Source organism: Lathyrus oleraceus, chromosome 2 (assembly GCF_024323335.1).
Source record: "Lathyrus oleraceus cultivar Zhongwan6 chromosome 2, CAAS_Psat_ZW6_1.0, whole genome shotgun sequence".
In the NCBI taxonomy this organism is placed as follows: domain Eukaryota; kingdom Viridiplantae; phylum Streptophyta; class Magnoliopsida; order Fabales; family Fabaceae; genus Lathyrus; species Lathyrus oleraceus.
In genome coordinates, this window is record NC_066580.1 from 224,722,861 (window position 1) to 224,742,063 (window position 19,203).

A 19,203-nucleotide genomic window follows, 5' to 3' on the forward strand; every position below is an offset into this window, starting at 1 on the left:
CTTTGCGTTTTACTCTCTTTATCATTATATTCATTTATGTTATATTATGGATATTATCTGTTATACTCTCTGTTGGGTTAGGGATTGATACTACATGAGTGAAGCTCTATACCCGAGCTTAGTATACACACAGGATAAATTCGTGGATAGTCGTGAACACTTGTGTTTCACGCATTGGGTTGTTACGAGAACCACACCCAGACTAGATTCACTTGGAAGCACTTTTGTCCTGTGAGTATTCACTACGACAGGGTATTTTAATTTCGAGTCGATGACTCTGGGAGACCTTATAGGGACCACCTTGGAGCATAGTCCATACCTGTGAGGGGGATATGGTATTTTTCTATAGGAAACCATAGCCTCTACATAACTTTATTCTCATGGATGTCGGACCTCTGATCCTACATCAGGTAGTAGGCGCAGTTTATCCAGATTATTTTATATTGTTAACATACTCTATTGTAAATCATCTTTGCATTGTTGCATATATGTCGGAGTTTTGACCCTGAGTTATTATACCATCGATGCTTTGAATCTATGGATATTGCATAATTATTTGCATTCCATCCCTAACATGTGCATTCATTCATTTGCATCTCATGCCTATCAACCAGAAAAAGCTCACCTTGTCCTTTCTCCAGTCAGAAACACGATGACCCTTCGACACCATTACTTCATGAGAGCTAACAAGTCGAGAATCATGGCATATCTGGAACAAGAGAATTCTACCTATAGAGAAACCTTGGTTCAGTTCCAAGGAAAAATGGGCACCTTCCAAGGTAACATGAACACCATAATGGAGTACCTTCAAGCTCAGAAGGGTACTACCTCTACCTTTGTTGCTAATCCTGCTACTGTTGTAATTATTGATGCCATTGATATCACTACTTTTATTGATGATGTTGTGAACACTGTGATTCAACCTATGGTGAGCCAAGCGATCTGTCAGCCGTGTCCTAGTAGGCATGCTACTGCCTATCCCTGAGGGTTGCCTCTGAACTTTACTCCCCAAGCTGCTAATGGGAATGCTTTTGTGCCATATCAGTCATTTGTTGTATCATGCCAATGGGAATTTTGTTGCCTATCCTTGGGGCATGACCACTCACTCTCCTCAAATGGTTAATACCAACAATCGAGAGATCAACCTCGAACAGGCTCTTCAAACTTTTGCACCGGTTATTGTTAGAACTCCCGATGAAAATGAAGATGAGTATAGAGGCGTCACCCTTCACTTCTGTCTTCCTCCTCGAGCTACTTAACCTAAAGTTCAGAATTTGAATCAAGGTGTTCATATACCTCCTCCTTATCCTGGGGAATCTTTTGTTGTTGTACCTCTACTTGTGTATCCTAGGGAACCCTATGCTCCATAACAAGGTCAATATGGTCAGAATGTTAGTCAGATGGTAAATCTGGGATTGATGTATCCTCAAGGGTATCCCCAGTTTGCTTCTCCTCCAGTTATTGTTCAGGAAGCTCCTCAGGGTGTTCAACTTCCCAATCATCAAGTTAATCCTTAGACTGCTAATCAGATTGTTGTTGGCTCAGATCAGAACAGACAAGTAGACTATCAGTTACTAGATGAGAGGATCAGAGCCATTGAAGGTTTCTCTACTTATGGTATGGATGCTAAAGACATATGTTTAGTTTCCAATGTGGTGCTTCCTCCTAAGTTCAAAGCGCCAGACCTACCAAAATACAAGGGTTTAAGTTGTCCAAGAAGTCATGTTATTATGTATTGTAGGAAGATGGCGTCCTATTTTGATAATGATGAACTTCTTATTCATTGCTTCCAAGACAACTTATCAGGGGCATCCTTGGACTAATACATGAGCCTGGAATGCAGTAAAATCTGATCTTGAAAGGACTTGTGTGAAGCCTTACTCAAGAAATACAAGTATAACCTAGACATGGGTCCCACTAGGTTACAACTGCAAAATCAAGCCTGCAAGAGTAGTGAAACATTCAAAGAATACGCTCAGAGATGGCATGAGATGGCTTCTAGAGTTAAACTGACCTTGATAGATGTTGAATTGGTTAATATCTTCATGAGCATACTCCAAGGTTTGTAATACTAGAGGATGGTTGGGAGTTCGTCTTCCAACTTTACCGACATAGTAACCATTGGAGAACATATTGAGAATGGGCTGAAAACGGAAAAGATTGCTAGTGTCGATAGCCAGATAGTGGTCAAGAAATCTCAGGGTGTTGCTAAGAAGAAAGAGGCCGAGGAAAGTGTTATGATAGAAAATGTCTATCCTCAAGTTCAAGCACCTATGGCTCCTATGCCATACTACCCTTATCTGTACATTGCCGCTGTCTAGTATCAGCAACCTGCATACCAACCGCAGTATCAGCAGCCTCCACATGCTCCAATTTATCAGAATCAACAAGATAACAAAAACCAGAGTCAAGGTCAGTGCAGACGGTTTGATAGAAAGTGTCCTCATCGTGACCCGATTCCTGTGTCATATGCTCAATTGCTCCTGTACCTTACTCAGCAAGGGGAAATCGTGCCAAAGGAGATTCTGCTTGCTACTTTCCCATATCATGCAAAGCACAATCCTAATGCTTCATGCGCTTACCATGCCGAGCATATAGGATATTCTATCGAGGATTGTTGGCCTCTCCAGTCAAGAGTACAAGAGCTTATTGATCAGAAGGTTTTGTCAATCTCTGAGGTAGAACCCAATGTCATAACCAACTCATTACCAGACCACTGTGGACAAGTTGTGAATGCAGTTAGTGGTGTTGATTGCTCAGATTCAGTTGCTTCTTCAGAGGAGTATCAAGGCTAGCAATATCATATTGATTCAATCATGTCTGATTTGTAACTTTTTTCTTGTTCGTTAATTGTTGCTCATTTGTAAAACTTGTCTGGTTTTCAGATGATAATAATAATGAAACAAACATGGATGTTTCTCTTAAATCCATTTGTGTTCACTCATATTTTATTTATCAGTATCAAATTGTTTGTCATATAAAATTAAAAGAGAATTATGAAATTAAAAATACGCAAGATCGTTGCCTGTATGCTTTTAAATAAGACCGTACTGATGATGTAAGGCATTTTTAAATCCATAAACACCGGAGATATAAGGAAGTTAATCCCTAGTCAACCCCTTTGGGCCTTGTAGTAGGAGTTTCCTTCTTTACACATAAAACCCTCATGTTTAACCAGGGGCAGGGTAGTCTTCAGTTAGTTTAACCTTGCGTCAAAATTTAAAAGGAGAAGAATATTTTGTCAAGTGATCAATCATGTCATATACCTCTCAAGAGGATGGAATCACAAATTCAAAATGGTTATCCTTTACCCACAAAAGGAGTGAGATAGTCATGAACCTTGCAACAAATCGAGAAAGCAGAGTATCACAGGATTTGCTCCAAAAGAAAAAAATGGAAAAAAATGAAACGCCTAATGAAAAGCCCGCTAAGTAAAGAAGCTTGAAAACAAGATTGACTTAGGAAAAAGTTAGGGCATCCCTGTGGGCTGCAGACCGAAAGGACCAACCCAGGAAAAATCAGGGAGAGTCAAAACAAAAGAACAAAAGGATCAATATCAAAATCCTCAACAAAAGCAAATCCCTGTGACTGCAAACAAAAGCAGAAGGTGAGTGATTGTCGCTCCAAACTCTCAATGGGTTCCTTAACCATCATTGATATTATTCAAAATCCTTTTCTGAAAAATGAACACTTGTTTTAATCTAACTGAACATAGGACTAGAGAACATCACAGAGAACAAGTGGGTTAGAATAGGTTTTAAGCCTTATATCCTTTCTTTCTGAAACTGTGAACCAGTCCATGTTACAAACCTCAAAAGACCTAATTGAAGCAGGGTTTATTTCGAAAGCATACTGTGATAAGATCGCGTTAAGCTAACTTCTAAAGATTTGCTTGTCATTTGTATTAATACTGATATGGAATTCTAATCATTGATTCATTCACTATATGTCATAACTCCTAGTGAACACACTTGAGTTTCAAAACTTCCATGACCATGACATTACAATTATCATCTTCAAAATAAGCATTTTACATGAGAACAATCATTTGACATCAAGGAAGCTTACATATTGGGAAGGTTAAACAAATTCCTGATATCCCATAGCTCAGATCTCTTCAAGAGTAAGCCAATCTGGGGAAACCACGTCGGGATTCTACAAATCTCTCTGAATCAGTCAAATAGGGGCAAAGATACTTCAAGGCTCATATTGGGGCGGGCCACCCCAAGAGAATGAGAAGCCAATCATTCATAGATATGGATAATCCAAAGGATACAACTCCAAGATGCCGAGGCAAGCCAGTTTGAGATACTCAGATGATGAGACCACTCTAACTTGTAGCTAGGGCAGTTGGTGCAGATATCTAGTAAATTGGGGAAGAGGCAGGCTACGGAGGTACAAGCTCTCTCCATGTTCCAGACATAATCTAAAGGTGTTACAACAGCAGGTTAGCTTGAAGTGGGTGTTGGGGAATCACGTCTAGATGACCTTATCCTAGACCAAAATTCCCACCTCCCTCTATATGAGCATCTGGCTTAACTTTTGCATAAATCATCATCGTGTATTAATCATGTCGCCTCACTCATGCATATCATTCATATAACATATCATGAAGCCATGTGTACAAATAAGAGAAAACAAAGCCCAGTATTCTATAGGCATCTTCCAATTCCAAACTTTCCTGGTACCTTTTAAAACCAACTGGTTTAACACTTCGTTCAAAGTCCAACTTGCTTAGCATCTTTTAAAGCCCAATTAGCTTGATATCTTTTTCCAACCTTTAGGGTTGATGTTCCTTTGTTTCCAACCTTTAGGGTTGTTGAATCTTTTTTCGACCTTCGTGGTTGATGAACCTTTTTCAATCTTCAGGATTGATAACCCTTTCTGACCTTTAGGGTTGTTGATCTTTGTTTCCAACCTTCATGGTTGCCGGAGCTTTTTCCAGCCTTTAGGGTTGATGATCTTTTTCTAACCTTTGTGGTTGTTGAATCTTTTTCTAACCTTTGGGGTTGATGATCCTTTGTTCCCAACCTTCAGGGTTGTTGAATATTTTTCCAACCTTTGGGGTTGATGATCCTTTGTTTCCAACCTTTCGTGATTGCTGAAACGCTTTCCAAACCTTCGTGGTTGATGAACTTTTTCAATTTACATAACTGCCAAACCTTTTTCCGAACCTGTAAGGTTGATGACTTGTTTTTTCAAAACCTCTGTGGTTGAATTTGCTTCCAGTTTTTTGAGCCGATGATTCAATTTTGAAACCCCTTGCCTGCAAGGATATTCTGGAATTCTCATGTTTAAACTTATAGGCTCTCTGTCCTTGTATCGGAGATTAGCATACGTGGCCTCATGTTTCATAAGATGGTAAAAGAGACATATAACATGCATATCATGATCTTCATTTTCCATCAATATCCACACAGTACATCATAAATCCCAGTAGATGAACCCGTAAAAGTCAAGCTACCACTCCATATCCCATTTAACCGTTCTCAACGGGAAAATTTTAGGATACTCCGGTATTTAATCCACCCATACCTCAAATATCTGAAAATCTCTCGCAATTCGACCATTCAGGTTTAAGTAGATTAAATAGGGGTAGCTGTCGTACCCCAAAATCTGACCGTTGACTTAAGATTCAGATTTACTCATGCATGCCTCACTCATGTGCATCATTCACTCATCTTAACAATTTCTCACAAACATCATAGATTCAAAGCTTGTGAATAACCAGGTTGGTTTACTTGACCTTGTGGGATTACATCTTGGCCTTTCATTCATGCCTAAACCCTAGTTTTCTTGGCTCTTGCCTTGGTTGGATTTTTCTGATCCCTAAAACCCTAATTCATTTGGGAAAGATGTTTGACTACCATATCATACATCATCCGTTATCCACATGCCTACATGGTGGGTATTTCAGTTGACTCAAGCCTTGGCTCACGCATTCATATGTGAAGATGGTCAAGGAGGACTGATTCACTCAAGTATTGGTTTGATTGATTCATTCATTGTTGCCTAAGCATCAACCATTGTCTTGTTTACATTACACGTCATGTGAAAACCCTAATTCAAGACTCACAGTTGACTTTTTGGTCAACTGATTGACCAAAGTCAACCATCCATTTATAGGTCCATTTGATTTTGCCATTTACATTTGGTTCAAATCATGCATTCGGATTAGCAAACATTGATTTTTGTCAACCATTAATTTCATTGTTTTTAGGAACCAATCCATTTAGTTTCAAATACATTTTTTTGATAATTTCAAACTTGTTGTCACCATTTCAAGATTAGAAATTACAATTCCACTTAAGTTCTTTTAGGTTCATGAAATTTTGTTAATATCCATTTAATTTTTTCTAATACTTAAGATCCATATTCAAACAAGTTTTTAACTTTTAAAAGTTTTCCCAAATAAAGAGTCAAATAACAAATATTCATGACCAATCTTCATTTTTTAAACTTACAACTTGTTTCCATTTCAATTACAACTTTCAACCTATTTTATATTTTCATTTCATTCAAAATCCAATCTTAAACCGATTCTTCCAACATTCCATTTCACTCTACATTCTACATGAACCAAATTCAAATTCAGCAATTTCAAACCAAATTACATTACATTTTGATCGCGACTTAGTATGTCTTTCGAAATGGCTAACTGCAACTGCACAGTCGTGTTCTTGGCTCAAATTAAAATACTTTGCCTCACACTCTCGTGTTCTTGGCTTGAGCTATACTCTTAAGCCAAGATGTTTTGCTCTCGCTCACCCACCTGAATTAAAAGTAATTTTTGGAAATTGATAAATCCTAATTAATCATAAAGCGCTCTCACCGTGTTTAGGATTAATGCCTAGAAACCAATATCCAGTTAAAATCTCAAACTCTCGCTCTGTTGATTTATAACCTTATTCACTTTTCACTCTCGTGCAAAAAACCTTTTTAAATTAGAATTGAAAACCAGAGCTAGAAAAATAACTCATAAAAATTATCATTAATTATTACCGAATCCCGTCGAAACGACGGTTTTTACATACCAATGTCGAAAGGTTTAGCCGGACATGGTTTTAAACTTAATCATACAGATATAATTATTAAACAAAAACATAAGCAAAATTCAGAATTGGAAATTAAAGCATAAAGTAAAGAGTTAAGCAATTAAAAGAAACCTGATGAATAATAATAATTGGATTAAACTTCGGAGGATTCTTCGAGTACAAATAATAACTGGAAAATTACAACGATGTCGGCACACTTGATCCAAGCAACTTGTAAATGAAAAAAACAAGGGTGCAATAGCCTCCCGATGTGGAAGAACTATCCCTTTTTAGAGTATTTCTGCTTAAAACTAAGAATCAAAATTACACGATAAAAACTTGGATCGATTTTTCTTCTGATTCAGCCTTTTTATATTCGTGAAGTAGGGATGAACTTCCCTAAATTCGTGTGGAAGTGATGGAGAGGAAATAGGGAGCATCTTGACCATGTTCTATGCAGTTGCTGAAAAACAGCACTGCGTGTCCGAGGCGAACGCCATAGGGCCATGGAGAACGCCATGGTATTTAAACTCTAAAGTGACGTGGCAAGGGGCGTGGCGAACACCACAAGCCCATAACTTTCATTTTCATCATTTTCTTCTTTTCTTCCCTTTTTCTTTGTTTCTTCTCTTTTCTTTACTTCTTTCTCACACATGAGTTTTGCATCAACAAATACCTAAAACAGGGCACCAACACCGGCATGATACAATAAAACATACACAAAATCATACTAAAATGCATAGTTTCATGTTATCAAACTACCCCACACTTGAACCTTTGCTTGTCCTCAAGCAAATGCTACACTTGTGATATGAAAATTCAGAGACTCGTAGGATGTAGATCCATGAAAAATCACATAAACAATCGATTAATCTTTCTAAAGCTACAAACTTCGCTTTGGTTATAATTGCTTAACTAGGTATTAATCGGTACACTAAGGATATCGTAATAATGATATTCCGCAATTGCGATCATGAGTCTCCCTACATGCAAACAAATCTAAATGATATCATTATATCTCAAATTTGTCAACTCACCTTTTATTTTTCCATTCAAATGCGATCATATTAAGTCCGTTATCTTTCACACTTATAGTAGGAAGATCTGTTAGTGACTTTGGTTTCCGGTTCGGGGGTTGATTATGGTATCTAAGTGGTTTAAGCCTCCTCCCAAATCATAATCGTGGGGGATCAGACCGTAGTCCGCCCTACCAAGTTTAGCGCCAATACCACTAAACCAACTACGATTGGTGTTTGTAATTCAAGTGTTAACATATTTTATTCAATATCATTTTTTATTCTTTAGACCAAACACTTATTTGCATCAATCTCCTACGTAAAGCATGACCAAGATGGTGCTGACCGCCTGAACTATCTCATTAGGTAAGGATACAAGGTTTTTGACATAATGAATATTCAAATTAACTCGCATGTTTAGGAGACTCAAGGTGTTAAAACGATACCGATCTTGTACACAAATTTCTCAAGATTTTACAATCAAACCTCAATGTCATTTGTAACTTAGAACTTTATAATTGTGAAATGATTTTCATGAAAGATTTTTTTTTGTTATGGCTCAAGAAACGGGAAGATCAATAAATGGTGGAAACCATGCATAAAGACTCGATAACACATGCATTGACTCAATTAACACTAAACAATTAGATAAAAATGGAAATGAATAAAACAGTAAATCTACCTAAGAAAGCTGTAAATAAAAGCGATAAAGTTCCTCCGCCACACTTAAATCGAACATTGTCCCAATGTTTCGATAAAAGGTGAAAAAGGAAGATAGAACCTGGATGGAGTGCTCAATGACGGCCTCGGCCTCGTGCTGATCCATACATACCATGCTGAGGAGGCAGTATACCTATATGTTACATGTACTCAAGCAGGTCCTCGGTACCCACACGCATGCCCTGTATTTCTTCAATCAGGACCGATAAGTTTTGCTCGGTCCTTCCTGCATAGTCATGTTGCTGCTCCAATATCTGTTGGATATGTGCCATCATGTCGACCTGCTGTCTTTGTATATCTCACAACAACTACTCGCGTTCGGCATCTACATCGTTACGATGCCGCAACTCACAGAGGACATCGTCAAGTGCGGTCCTGATGCCGACATAATCATATTCCTCTCGGGACTGCTATCTAGGAGAGGTACCTACAAAAGTGTTAGAAGGGCCAGGTGCAGGATGCGCACATGTATGTGTGTCAGAAAAAGTGAGAGCATCTTGATCCATCTCATCATATTCATTATCGATCTGACCACCTTGGTTATCCTGCACATGTATGTCATTAGGGGCAGGATGATCGGGTTCAGGGGCGGTCAGATCATAAAGCCAATTGTTCCTGTTATGCACATTTGTGCGTGTGTGGCAGGGTAAGATCATACTTCTAATCTCGCGGTTTCCAACCATGAGAGAGTATCTTCCGTCCCACCTGACCTTAATTAAGCGTCGGTAGGGGTTGTAGAGTTACAAGCTTACTATCTAAGCCTAGTGTGCGGGCTATGGAGGTAAGTAGACCTCCTATACAGAAAGGGGTGGCCCTTCTTGTGCAAAGCAACTGCAAATGATCCAGCATTAAAGGAGTCACATTGACTCGTGTCGGTGCAAATGCAACTTGTAAAAAGAAAATCTCTTTGGAATTCACCATACCGTTGTTTATTCGGCCAAAACTTGTGTTGGCTAATATGCGATGCACATAACGTATAGCAGGGTTATGGATATGTGAAGATTTTATCCCTTCCCAATTGGAAGTCCTCTCACCTGTCAATTATTCCCAAAAATGGAACACTTCATACTGCCATTCTTCTTCCAAGGGACAGACATAAGTTATATCGTCCCCATGGGGAAAATTCAGCATGTCCCCTAGAATATCTTGGCTCAATTCGTAATCCCTATTAAACATTCTAAACATCACCGTGTCAGAAGAGTATTGATCTACCATAGGTGTATAGTAAGTGAAAGAACTTAAAAATTCCAAAGTCAGCCTCTCGTAGGTAGCATCATTTAACAAACAGAAATGCGTTAAATCTAGTCTATCTAGTATCCATTATACACTACCGAATAGTCCTAACATACGTAAGTAAGATTCGTTGGCATACCTTGTTGGAGTTACTGAGCATTTGTAGAACTTCAAGTACCTCCCCTTTTGTAATTCTCCAACTTCACCTTCACTGAAGACGAGATTTGACAAGTTCGTCGTTGGCCTTCTTGTTCTAGCTTGGACTCTTAGAGGCATGATGTGTGTGTGAAGAATAATTTTAGAATGGGGTTCAAATTATATTTGGCAATGTGGTTGAATTTGGGTGATGAGAGTTTAAATAAGTGAAATAGAGAGGTAATTTTAAAGGTTGAAGATGAAGGGTATTAGTGGGGAGTGGTTAAGGTGAGTTAATTTTTTGGAAGTTGAAAAAGTGGGAAAACGTGGGGTTGTGCGTTTAAAATCACGTTTTTGCATTTTTGAGGTTTGTGGCGAACGTCATAGGGTTGTGGCGAACGCTACGAACCTTAAATGTGGAAATTTTGTTTTACCTGCATGGCGAACGCCATGAGGGTTGTTGCGAACGCCACAAGCTTCAGAAACATAATTTTTTTTTGTGGTTCAGGAAAAAATTAAAATGCATAAAATGATATCAAATAATTCAATATAAAATAATACATTCTAAAAATAAAATAAAACAAAATGACATTAATAAAAAATATAAAATATTCGCTATGTTTTCGTCGATAGCACAACACAATAATAAAAAATCGACGAAGAATCATAAAATAAAAGTCTTGAAAGGAAATACTAAATAGAAAGCATGAAATGGTATCCTTCCCCACACTTAAACAAAGCATTATCCATAGTGATTCAGTGTCAAGCTGGAATGCGGAAAAAAAATCTTATAGATCAGCCACTACGATGATCGGTAGGATCGATAACAGGGAGCCTAGAATACACCACTTGGTGAAGATGATCAAATTGTTCGTTAGCAATGTCCATAAAGCCGTAAAGGTCTTGGCAAATGGTAGTAACATCAGCTCTTATAGCAGCGACTTTGGTCTGAAGGGTTTCTAGTGCCAGATTATAGTTGTTACTAGAAGTGGCATGAGCAATGGAAATAAGCGTAGGTGTATCAGAAAGAGGGGGCGGACTACGTCATTCATAAATAGGAGGTTTTGTAGGAGGTGAAGGTGACTCACCTTGGCCTTATAAATTATAAAGCCAGTTGTTACGGTCGTGTACACTGGTTTGCTCAATGTTGGGCAGGGTGAATTGGTGAACTACTTCAAAGCTGATTAACAACTGGAATTTCCTAGGTTCAAGGTTTCTTATTAATCTTCTATTAAAATAAAAGGTAATGTCCATTGGTCGGGTTCCTCCTAGAGGGGTTATGCAGGAGAGTGATGTTCTTAGGGTCATAGAGAAAGGAACTTACTAACCGTGGGTTGCCTCCCATGCAGCGCTTTGTTTAATGTCGTAAGCTCGACACAGATTAACAAATCCTTTTGTTGAGATAGCTGGCGACTCGCCTAGCCTTAGACTAGTATAAAAATCTTTATTGTTAACACAATGATAGTGTTTTAGACGTTGTCCGTTCACGACAAAGGCTTCATTAAATTTACCTTTTATTTCTATAGCTCCATTTTGAAACACTTTGGTAACTTCAAAAGGGCCAGACCACCTAGAAAGTAATTTTCCTAGAAAAAGTCATAGTCGGGAGTTAAATAGTAGGACTAAACCCCCCTCGTTCAACTCTCTCCTTGAGATATGTTTATCGTGCCATTTTTTTGTTCGTTCCTTATAGATTTTGGCATTCTCATAGGTGTCCAATCTCAATTCCTCGAGTTCATGTATCACTAAGACTCATTTTTCACCCCCGGTTGTATAATCCATGTTTAGGGCCTTAATGACCAAGTAAGCCTTATGATCTAATTCAACCTGGAGGTGGCAAGACTTACCATAGATTAATTTAAACACTGTGGTTCCTATGGGGGTCTTATAGGCTATACAGTATGCCCATAGAGCTTCGTGAAGCTTGGAGGACCAATCTTTCCGAGAGGTCGCAACTATTTTTTCTAATATTTGTTTGATTTCCCTATTGGAAATTTCGACCTGTCCACTTGTTTGTGGGTGGTAGGGTGTTGCTATTCGGTGTCTAACTCCATATTTAAGTAGTAATTTCTCGAAGATTTTGGAAATGAAATGGGAGCCTCCGTCACTAATGACGAGTCATGGTATACCGAATCTAGGAGAAATTTGATTCTTAAAGAGATTTATCATAACTCGTGCATCCTTTGTAGGTGAAGTTATTGCTTCAATCCATTTTGACACATAGTCTACGGTGACGAGTATGTATTTGTTAGCAAAAGAGAATGGGAATGGGCCCATGAAGTCAATGACCCACACATCAAAAACTTCTACTTCCAAGATACCTTTTAGATGCATCTCATCGCGTCTAGAGATGTTTCCAGTGCGTTGGCACCGGACACAGCGTATAACCACGAAGTGGACATCTTTCCACAGATTAGGCCAGAAGAAGCCGGACTGTAAGATTTTTGCGCAAGTTTTCGATGTGATGGCATGCCCTTCATAGGGTGCAGCATGGCAATGATGTATGATGTTGTTGACTTCCTCCTTTGGGACGTAGCGACGGAAGATACCATCGGCTCCTATTTTGAAAAGGAGGGGCTCATCCCAGTAGTAGTGTTTCAAGTCGTGGAAGAAATTCTTCTTCTACTGGTAAGTTAGTTCTGGAGGAAGTACTTCGGCTGCTAAGTAGTTGACAAAGTCAGTATACCACTGCATGGTAGTTTTAGTAATTATGGCTTCCACAACCTCATTAGTTTCTGCGTCTTTATAGGTTGAAGGTTCTCAGTTGTGTTACTCTCGATTTGAGCTATAAACCGATCATATGGGAAATCATCGTTGATTAGTTGTTGCTCGATTTTCATATTCTCAAGTCTAGACAGGTGGTCTGCAACAACGTTCTCAGTTCCCTTCATGTCTTTGATCTCCAAGTCGAATTCTTGCAAGAGAAGAATCCATCTTAAGAGTGTTGGTTTGATGTATTTTTTTATTCAATAGATACCTGATTGCGGCGTGATCAGTGTAGGTAATTATTTTAGCTCCCACTAAGTGGGAACGAAATTTATCTAACGCGAAAACGACAGCTAGGAGCTCCTTTTCAGTCATGGCGTAGTTCATTTGTTCTTGGTCCAAGGTTCTACTTGCATAATAGATCACATGAAGCTTTTTATCAGTTCTCTAACCTAAGACCGCGCCTACAACATAATCACTCGCGTCACACATTATCTCAAAAGGTCTGCTCCAATCAGGTGGTTGCATGATGGGCGTAGTTATTAGGGTGTTTTTCAATAATTTGAACGCCTCCAGACATTTTTCGTCAAAGACGAATTTCATGTCTTTCATTAATAAGTTGGTTAATGTTTATGTTATTTTAGAGAAATCTATAGTAAACTGGCGGTAAAAATCGGCGTGTCCTAAAAAGCTTCGTATTTCTCTAACAGTTTTAGAGGGTTGAAGGTTTTCTATAACCTCTATTTTCACTTTGTCAACTTCAATCCCCTTATTGGACACTATGTGTCCAAGTACTTGAAGGAGAATTGCGGTCCAAAACGCAACGGAAATTAAAATTTTCTCCTTTAGAGATCCTTCAATCTCTCTTGTGACGATCAAAACTTTGATGCAGATCCACGAAGCGATCACGAACGTTGAACGATGACAACGTCTCTACTCAGTCCACACGAACGGGTTTCTTCAATCTCAGTGCTAGCTGGTACAAATGAAGGCTTTGAGTGAGAGAGAGAGAGTGAGAGAAAACGAAAATAATGCAAACGCTATGAATGCTTCTGCACAAGGGTTCTATTTATAGAACCACTTGTGTGGGCTTCAAGCTAAAAAGCCCACTTAAGTGTATTTTGGCCCATATCTTATAATATGCCCAAAATCACTTAACCCATGGTACCTTACCATATTTCGTATTCTACTCAAGTACACCGTACCTTACGATGTTCTATAATTCACTTAAGGGCACCGTACCTTACGGTATTCCTTAGTTACTCTATCTCTCATGAATCCGTCCTTTGTGTGTGACCCTGTAGGTTTTCGTGACGTTGGCAATTATATTAAATCACGCATTTAACATAATAAACAGTGAGCGGTATCTAGCAACACATCACTGCTACCCAAGACACGAAAATGTCATGTGATCTGACAATTCCTTATGTGATAATACTTATGTGTATAATTACCCTTTTGCCCTTATGTCTATATTGAACACAAGGCATAGACCGTGTCATCCTTGTCCAGTTCAATATTGGGCCCATAGACATTTATCCTGTTATGCAGGATGGGCAAATTCCATCTAGGTCACTCATGTCCCTCAGCATGCTTCGTGGAGTACCCATCAACTGTCTTTATGGTTATCCAGTTACGGACAACGTTGGATCAGCAATAAAGCACTCGACTCTACATCTAGGGTCCATAGTGGTTTTAGATCAAAGAGTGGTATACAACATTATCACCATGAGAATAACTTATGACACTTTGCATAACTTTCTATATAGTATTCTCATAGCGGGTCAATCCGGTATAAATATTACTCCTAATATTCATACCTATGTTTAAGACTTGATAACTCTTTATCCATGATCCATGAGATGTGATCATCAGTCTACAAACATAATAGTCTTAATGCTCTAATGTTATCCCACTTCACACTAAAGCTCGACTACGGATACTTTAAGAATAGTGCCCTTATGTTTAATGTGTTCTCATGATTAAGTCACACTTAATACATTAAACGGACTATCTATTCCAGCGACTTTATTAATCAACCATAATAAAGAAAATGCCTTTTATTATTAATAAATAATTCGATACAAGTACCAAAAAGTATTGGCCTCTAGGGCTTACACCAACAGTACTATCCCTTGTCTAACCATGAAATGACATTTCTCTCAATTTAGCACGAGATTAACCTTCACACATCTATCAAGTACCATTTCTAGGTTTTTTAGACAACCTTCGAAACTTTGCCCACAAATGGAAAAATCATCCATAAACACCTCCATGATGTTGTTGATAACACTAAAACACACTGCATATTTGGCTCGGATTTCACATGTTTATTGCATTTTATTTATCAATTTCTTGAATTATGCTTGTGTTTTATTTCATTTCCAAGTAACAGTGCCCTAATAAGCCTCTTGCGAAGAAACGATGCGAAAAGAGCAAAAATCGGGGATTTCAAGTGAAAAATACACACATGGCGTCCCACATGGCGTTAGCCAAGGAGGGCGCCATGAGGTGTCATGGTTTGACCATGTCTCAATAGTCACAAGACCACGTCTCCCAATTCTTTTCCCATATGGCAGGTGCCATGTATAGATGATGGGCGCCATCTTCATATGTTGACCATGTCCCAACGGTCAGAAGGCCACAATCTCCCTCTTTACACACATGGCGGGCGCCATGTAGGGGATGGCGGGCGCCATTTGCCTAAAGGAAGCTTTCGGTCAAGGCAGTTGGAGCACTCTCCCATGACAAGAGAAATTCTCTCACACAAATTTTGAATGGGCTGCTTGGACCCCAAGGCATTGTTACACTATAAATAGGTCTTAAATTCTTAGTTTTTGATCATCCAGTCTTAGTTTCAACATTAGGCATAAACTTAGTATTAAAAGCGATAATTTGTCACATCGAGAGGTTATCGCACTATTGTTGTAATTGAGATTGGAGCACCTTAGCATAGAAGTTTATTTTCCTGTCAAATTTATCTTCAAGTCAGATTTACTTTTCGGCATTGTACCAGATTCAAGTCTATGATTTGGGGCAGGTTTTTATTTTAATTCGCAATTTGTTATATATCGCACTGTCTTTACTTTATTTAAATTCCCGTACCGCTTTGCATTCTCTATTTTCCTGTCCTGCTTTAGATTTATTTACATTATTGCTCTACTTTACTTTGTTTACTTTATCACACAATTTACTTGTTTCAAATTCTTTTACCGCAAAAAGATTTGTCTTCGAACCGAACTTAAGAGTGATACTTTCGTTCTTTTGGAAACCAATCACACACTTATCACATTTTTAGTCCCTAAATGACTTATTTTGTAAATCAATTATATGTAATGTTTACCATAGTCATGTCCAGCTAAATTTATTGTGCTGGATGTGAGGACCGTCGTTTCAACGATACTCCATATGTTGTTTCGGTAGAAATACTTTAGGGGATAATTTTGATTTTAAACAATTTCGCTAAACTTAAATTGATCGGCCATTATGTAAATGGGATCATGTTTCTATTTACGTAATAGCCGTGATTACGCCGGGTAGGATCGAAAGCCGTCTGACACTTTAGATAAAATTTGGTTAATTTTTAATTGATAAAAATAGCAAAAGTGCCTAATTAATTAATTAGGGAATTTTAATATTATTAGAAGGCGATTGTAAAACTATTTTTGGACGCGTTTATAGATTTAGGATCCGGTTGTCCGAGCGAAAACCCGGAACCCTTTTAAGTCAAACTTTCAAATCAAAGTCACTTTTCAATTGAGCTAAGAGTTTATTTCCTTAAAAAATGAGTTTACTACTTTAACACGGTAAGCGCCGACCATATGTGACAAATGAAAGATATAAATTAGAGAGTGAAACTCGGCTCCGATTATGCTAACGTGACGGTTCCTGTTTAATTAACTTTTATTTCGAGAAGGAAATATTTCCCCATAAGTGTTACTACTACATAATAGGAGTACTGTTAGATCGAAGTGAATCACATTCAAGTATTATTTCTCTGAATTCAATCTTTGTTTTTATTTCCTGTACCGATTATACTTTGTTTTGATTAGCCTTAGATATACAACGTAACAATAGTAATCGATAGATTGACATTGGTCTCTGTGAGATCGATAATCTTTTATATTACTTGGACATACTCCGTATACTTGCGGATATGAACCATCAAGTTTTTGGCGCCGTTGTCGGGGACCAATTACGTCAAATTTCGTACCATGTTGTTACACTGTCTAGACTACAGCATCCCTTTTTGCCGGTCAATGCGAAGAACTCGCAGTACCAGAAACCTAGTTGACCCAATAGAGGAACCCGAAAGATACGCCCAAGCTCGTCTTTTACTCCGAAGACTTAAAAGAGAAATGGCAGAAGACCAAAAGGAAATACCACTTAAGGATTTCGCCCTGCCATCTAATGAAGAACCCTACTCTAGTATAGTAAACCCCGCCATACTATCTCATAACTTTGAACTAAAACCCTCTCTGTTACAATTAGTAAAGCCCGCCTACGGAAAGCCCGAACCAACACCTAAAAGTCTTTATTCAATTAGCGGATACCTTAAAATCCAATGGTGCTTCTCCTGAGGCGATACGTCTAGGACTACTTCCCTTTTCCCTCAGAGATAGGCCCCGATCATGGCTATATTCCCTTCCAGCAAACTCTATAACCACTTGGAATGACCTAAAGAAAGTTGTCCTTGCTAGATACTTTCCACCGAGTAAAACCACTGTCCTAGGAAACCAAATAACCAGATTCACGTAACAAGAAGGTGAATCAATTTTAGACTCTTGGAAAAGATATAAAGAACTTCTAAGAGTATGTCCACACCATGGGTTAGAGCAATGGCTTATAATTCATACCTTTTATAACAAACTCATCTGCAATACCAAAATGACCATCGACACTGCCGCAGGTGGTGCTCTGATGAATAAACAATACCCCGAAGGTTGCACTCTCATTGAAGATATGGCACAAAACTATTACCAATGGGGAACAGAACAACCACCGATAGAGAGGAAATAGACCAAAGGAGTTACTTAGGAAGTCAGTTGCCTTGACCATATGAGTGCCAAAATGGACACTATAGCCCAAAAAGTAGGAAGTGTAATGATTAACCCTATAGCTACCGCAACCGTAATCCAACCTGGATGTGAGATCTGTGGAACCCAAGGACACACAATAGCTTAATGTAATCTTTTAGCTGACACAAAATCAGATCAGGTCAATTATGCCCAAGGTAACCCCTATTCTATCACATATAACCCTGGATAAAGGAATCACCCAAATGTTTCCTATAAGAATAATAACCCCACTCATAATTCTACACCTCAAAGACTATTTGGTTTCCAAACCCAAATACCAAACCAACCAATGCAAGCTACTTCCCCAAAGTCAAACTTTGAGAAAATGGTGGAGAGCTTCATCACAGCTCAGAATCAGCAAAATAAGGAATTCGTGAACCAAAACATTCATATAAATGGACTAATTACACAATTGGGCACCAAAATCGATTATGTAATTACCCACAACAAAATTCTTGAAACCCATATATCTCAAGTGGCACAACAAAAAGATACTAAAACTACACCAGGAGGACAATTTCCTGGACAACCTCAACCTAACCCCAAGGGTCATGCTAACGCAATTTCCCTACGGAGTGGAACTACTTACGATGAACCCGTAAACCCTAGGTTCAATAAACCAAAAACCCCTAACAAAAATGTTGTGACCACACCCGAGAAACAAGTAGAGGAACCAGTAGAACCTGAGAAACAAAAAGAGGAAGAAGTTAAAGATAAGGAAGGAGAGAAAGATACTAAAGTTTACGTACCACCCCCTCCTTACAAACCACCAATCCGATTTCCGCAAAGACTTAAGAAAAATAAATTAGACAACCAATATAAAAAGTTTGTAAAAGTGATTGAGAAACTCCATGTCGAGATTCCATTCACCGAAGCAATCACCCAAATACCATCTTACACCAAGTTCCTTAAGGACATCCTAACCAACAAACGAAGACTTGATGATCCTAAACCCTTAGAATGAAATTCTATTGCTGAAAATAAACTCGCTAAAAAGGAGAAAGACCCAAGAAGTTTTTCTATACCTTGTATTTCAGGAAATCATGTTATCGATAAAGCACTCACTGACTTAGGAGCCATCGTGAGCTTAATGCCGTTAGCCGTTTGTAATAGGTTAAACCTAGGAGAAAAGCAACCGACTAGAATATCCCTTCAATTAGCCGATAGATCCGTTAAGTATCCAATAGGAATTTTATAAGACATCCCAGTTAGGATTGGCCAACTCTATATTCCTACAGTATTTGTTGTCATGGACATTAAAGAAGACGACGAAATTCCTAT

At 38.5% G+C, this 19,203-nt stretch overlaps 1 protein-coding gene across 1 annotated transcript; it reads left to right on the forward strand.

The window, feature by feature from the left end:
- Positions 1-18,247: 18,247 nt before the first annotated feature.
- LOC127122679 (uncharacterized) lies at positions 18,248-18,886 on the forward strand. Its single transcript, XM_051052979.1, has one exon. It carries the CDS (start codon positions 18,248-18,250, stop codon positions 18,884-18,886), a length of 639 nt encoding a protein of 212 aa, XP_050908936.1.
- The last annotated feature ends 317 nt before the right edge of the window (positions 18,887-19,203 follow it).